General features: G+C 28.9%; 1 protein-coding gene across 1 annotated transcript; it reads left to right on the plus strand.

Annotated features, from left to right (window-relative positions):
* The first annotated feature begins 1,364 nt into the window (after positions 1-1,364).
* On the plus strand, positions 1,365-5,308 carry LOC130965537 (glycosyltransferase BC10-like). Its single transcript, XM_057890295.1, has 2 exons — positions 1,365-2,477; positions 4,849-5,308. Exon 1 carries the CDS (start codon positions 1,365-1,367, stop codon positions 2,451-2,453), a length of 1,089 nt encoding a protein of 362 aa, XP_057746278.1. The 3' UTR covers positions 2,454-2,477; positions 4,849-5,308.
* The last annotated feature ends 435 nt before the right edge of the window (positions 5,309-5,743 follow it).

Genomic DNA, 5,743 nt, shown 5'->3' on the forward strand with positions numbered 1-5,743 from the left:
CCCTAGAATTGGAATTTAAATTGACATCTCTAATCAGAGATAAAGATGAAAGTTATGAACAATCACTTATTGCAAATAAGCCTTAACTCAAGTGATATATGATCCTCTTTTTTATCAAGAGGTCTTGGATTCAAGCTTCATATAGTGCAAATTTGATCAAAAAAAAGATATCCTCTGTGTGTTGGGTGTAGTGTGTATGTAACTTAGAATTGGAAGTTTTTTTGGATACAATACTAATCTGATATGAATGTTTTTTGTTCTATATTCAATCATATTTTAATAAAAAATAAAAAAATTATTTTTAAATATATTTAGATATATTTAAATTTTATTACGTAGTTAACTTTATTTTTAATATATATTATTTATTAAAATAAAAATATTTTAATTATTTTATATAATTAAAAAATATTAAAAAATTAATTTATATTATAATATTAATAAAATATTAAAATATTATCATAACATAAAAAAATATTTTATATTATATTATATATATATATATATATATATATATATTATATAAAAATTTAAAATTTATGGATATTCATGTCATGTCTCGTACCTGTATGAATATTCATGTATCATAGCACTTGACTCAAAAGATACAAGAGAAAGAGAAAACAAAATTATCTCATATTTTTCTTCAATGATGAGAATTTGTATCATTATTTGCCAATTGCCACGTGCTCATGTGGTTGGCTCTTAGGTATGAACCTTAGTAGCTTACATGCGTGTTTTTATAACTTCCTTTCCTTATTGTCCGCACATAAAATTGGCCAAGAGAATTAATCTCCCGCTCACATAATATAGACGAAGGCTTTCATAAGAACATTAATTAGATAATTCAACAATGAGTAATAATTAATTCAATTTTGTTAAGAAACCAATATTTTTTTAACTAACGAAGTGGTATCTCAACTAAAATCCCCAACCAATGTTAAGGAAAATCAACCGATGCACCTCTAACTCCTCTATGGTTAACAAGAGAAAAAGCCAAAAGGATATTATATTTGCCATAGAAAAAGAGGAACAAGTAACCAACTTCAGTTGTAAAACATCAAACGGCCAAGAAAAAGAAAGGGGGAAAAAATTTATCAAACACACACCAAAGCCTACTTAAATTTGGTTCAAGTTACTAAAAACACAAACATACTAATTTTGGCTCCAAAACTTCTATGACCAATATTCCATTGACGTCAATATGTCATATCCTCCCTATATCCCTTCTTCCATCGTCTCAAGTACCTCCCTCCAATCCAAACATAAACATGCCATAATCATAAACCACCAAAAAAACCAATCTTTTCCATTGTTACACAAACCCAGCAAACTTATTTCTATGATCATATTTTGAGATTCAAATGTTGCCACACACAGCATTGGTTCTTGCATTTTCTATCCTACTCTCCCTTCCTGTGATCGTCATTCTTGGGCCCACAGTATTAACCCAAAGCCACCTCCATCTCCCATTCTCCCCACAAGACGAACTTGACGACCTCTCCCTCTTCACGCTCGCTTCCACGTTCCACCACCACGCGCCACCCCAACACAAACCTTCTAGAATCTTCCAATTCTCCTATCAAACCAAACCAAAGCCCAAGATCGCATTCCTCTTCCTCACCAACACCGACCTCCACTTTGCCCCTATATGGAACCTCTTTTTCCATGACCAACCCACCAACCTATATAACATCTACATCCACAAAGACCCTTCCGTGAACCTCACGCGCCCCGTCGAGGGAGTTTTCAAGAACCGCTTCATCCCTTCCAAGAAAACTGCACGCGCCTCGCCAACCTTAATATCCGCCACACGCCGTCTCCTCGCCCACGCGCTCCTCGATGACCCTGAGAACGCGTACTTCGCACTCCTCTCGCAGCACTGCATCCCTCTCCACTCCTTCCCTTACGTCTACCGCTCCCTCTTTTTCTCCACCACGTTCGACTCGCCCGGGTTGACCCGACCAACTCAGACTCACCGGAGCTTCATCGAAATCCTCACCCACGCGCCGAGACTCTGGAACCGATACATCGCGAGGGGCAGGTTCGCGATGCTTCCGGAGGTGAAGTACGAAGACTTCCGAGTTGGATCGCAGTTTTTCACACTCACGCGCCCCCACGCGCTCCTGGTGGTGAGGGACCGCGCGTTGTGGAGAAAATTTAGAAGTCCTTGCTACAAGAAGGACGAGTGTTATCCAGAGGAACACTATTTTCCTACGTTGTTGTCAATGATGGATCCTGAGGGCTGCACCAATTATACGTTGACACATGTCAATTGGACAGGGACTAAAGGTGGACACCCTTATTCTTATAAGCCCCAGGAGGTTTCCGTTGAACTGATTAGTCGATTGAGGGAATCAAATTTCTCTGAATCTTACCTCTTCGCCAGGAAGTTCACCCCTGATTGCTTACAACCCTTGTTGTACATTGCAATGGCCATTTTCAAGGACTAAAATTCATTAAGATCATCATACATGGTACGCTGATTATTTTATTTACGTATGAAAAATTGTTTTCATGGTAATTGTTAAAATATAACACTGTGTGTTTGATTTATATAACCTATAAGAAAACGGTGATAAAGTTAAGGGTGTATTGTATTTTGTATATAACTAGTCATTATCGTAAGAGGAGTGTTAGGGGCCAGTAAATTGTGTGTTTTGTAACCATCAATTAGTTATTAATGGTGATTTCAAAATGGTGTGAAATTTTATCAGTGGCCAGATTTCAATAAAACTGCTGGTCCCTAGACTTTTCCATATCATAAACAAGATCAATTGTTATTGTCTTATTGTTTACTCTTACCAAGAAGGCGCCTGATTCAATACTCCTGGAAGGTTTGGAGTATTAAAACTCTTCTTAAAGAGTTAAACAAAAGTTAACGTATTTGGAGTTTTAGTACTCCTTAGTTAAGAAAAGAGAGAAGAATCATCATTTAATTATTAAAAAAAGAAAAAAGAATTAACATTAAATTCTATTTGGGTTAAATTTTTTGTTTTAATTTAAATTTATTTTATTTTTAAATTGATATTAAATTATTATAAAATTATGATAAAAATAAAAATTTAAAAGAATTAAAAAGATATAATACTCTTATTATTCTAAAATTTTTTTATTTAAACAAACATATTCATATTATTTTAAAATTAATATGAATAAATTTATTTAAAATTTTTAAATTTTAAATAAATATATTTATCTTATTTTAAATAAATGTTCTCGTATTATTTTTTTAAAACAATTAAATATGATTTTTAAATATTTCAACAAAAGAGATAGATATATGTAATCTTTCAAATTAATAATATTAGAGTGTATATATAAATACATAATATCTAAAAAGATTAATAAATCTTATCTAGAAAATATAATTAGAGATATTTTTTGTTTAAGATAATAAAAATAATACGAATATATTTATTTTTATTAAATTAAATTATTAATTTAAATTATATCTATCTAAATTTTAAATAAAAAATTTTAAAAATTTAAAATTAAAATATGTGAATAAAATTAGATTAATAAAAAAAATAAAAATATACGAATACGATTCAAATTATATAGAAATAGGAATACGTTTATCAGTGAACAAATTCATTATTTTCAACGAACAAAAAAGATAGTATATTAAATAAACTTTATGAAATAAATTATAATTTTAAATAAATAATTAAAATAAATAAAATATAAAATTATTAATTAATTAGATTTTATTAACTAATTAAATAACTTATATACTAATAGAGCATATTAAATTTCTTATAATAATTATAATTATTATTTATTAAAAATATATTTTATAAGTTGTAATTAATATATTTGTAGTTTTTTAAAAAAAAGTATTAATTGTTTATTGATTTCATCAGTATGCATTAAATGTTAACCTAAATCAACACAAAATAAATTAAATTTTAAATTGTAATAGTATTTTTTTTGTTAAAATTATATGAAATTTTAAAACTCCAAACATCAAGGGAGTATTGTAACATCCACCTACAAAAAAATAATATCTGTACCATTAAAATGAAAAATATACGTAAAAATTATGCATACATCATTACTGGGGAGCACGGAATGGAACCCGAGTCCCTTGGGTGAAAGCCAAACATCCGAGACGCTGGACAACGATATTTGAATCCATTTGTACCTTACTTTATTTTAAAAAAATATTAGAAAATTAATATTTTTTTATCAATATTAACTAATATTTTTAATTAATATTTTATTCTTATATTATTAGAAATAATGATTTAATATTTAGAATTTAGAATTTAATATTTAAAATATAAAATGTTAGCCAAAAATAAAAGAATTTATTAGTAATGTGTATTCTCTCTTATCTCTTAATAGATAAGTATTATGCTATGATGCATTTATATACTTGTGGAACAAGTACTCCTATTAAAATTTAAAAGTATCCTGAGTAGAACATAAAAAGTATGTATAATTTTTTTTATTTTATTATTAAATTTAATTCTACTGTTCTGTCTCTTTTATTTTATTTTATATTATATTATATTATATATATTTTGTTTCTACTAATCTGCTTCAATCTTAATATGTGAGAGAGGCGTTTTTAATTTGTCTTTTAGTTTGGTTGTTAGGAAATATTGTTTCTATTAAATCATAAATGCATCGATCTATATTCCTTGCAATCAAGTCCCTATTGGCAGTTGAGACAGATGTTGGTTTATAACATCTTTAGTTCACATAATTTCTTACAGCACATTATTTTACATAACACAAATTTTTTATCTATTATATTAAAAAGGCTAAGAAAACAATTTCTTATTGGATTCAGCAATTTAGATAATAAGTAGTTGAATCTCATTTATTTTATTCTCACAGGTGGAATTTCAGTGAAGACAGGAGGATATGTAGCTAAATGGAATTGATGCATATTGTTCATAGTCGCTATATTAAACTTTCTTGGGGGCATATATATGGTATGAAGAGGCTTATCCCTCTGGAACTCTAACAACGACAGAAAAATACACATGCAACATAACATGGAATTATATTAGGATTTGAACAAATTAAACAAAAATTGTAAACAGCTATGCTGTAACTTCAAAATTTGAATGGCAAGGAGGTCTAGTGTAGCTAGCTTAGTGTCTTTTTTTTTTATGAGTTGAAAAAGAAAGCTGAGTGTCTTTTATTCGTAAATTTGGTAGTTGTCATTGGATAATGATAGCCGACCCCACTTAGTAGGACAAGGCTTTGTTGTTGTTGTTGTTTGTCATTGGATAATGATGCATGTAATTTTCTTGCATGGTTGGGCTTTTTAATTAGTTAGTGAAGTTGCTTTAAGGAACAGTGATATTCAGTAACATGTACTAACATGTAATATTAAATATGAATTAATTTATAGTTTTCAAGCTGCCTTAGTGCCTCATTTGAGTTATTTTTTACTTTTTTTTAGTTAATATTTAAAATAATTTCTTAATTTTCAAATCAGTCTTAAATTGGCTTTTTTATTTTTAATCGGCTCATATTAAATTTTTAAATTTTAAAAGTTTACTCAGGTTAATCCCTCTATCTATTAACAACATACTTAATTGAAACGTTAAGTAACACGTTAACTATTTTGTTTACTCACTTATGTGTTTTAAAATCTTTAAATAGTCATTTGGAACGTAACTAGAATTAACTAGAAAGGAGAATAAACCAGAATTAATAGTAGGAGTTCATAATGACTCTTTAATGTAACAGTAGCCAACCATATAAAGAGAATTCAATGAAA

This window comes from Arachis stenosperma, chromosome 3, assembly GCF_014773155.1.
Source record: "Arachis stenosperma cultivar V10309 chromosome 3, arast.V10309.gnm1.PFL2, whole genome shotgun sequence".
NCBI classification, from domain to species: Eukaryota; Viridiplantae; Streptophyta; class Magnoliopsida; order Fabales; family Fabaceae; genus Arachis; species Arachis stenosperma.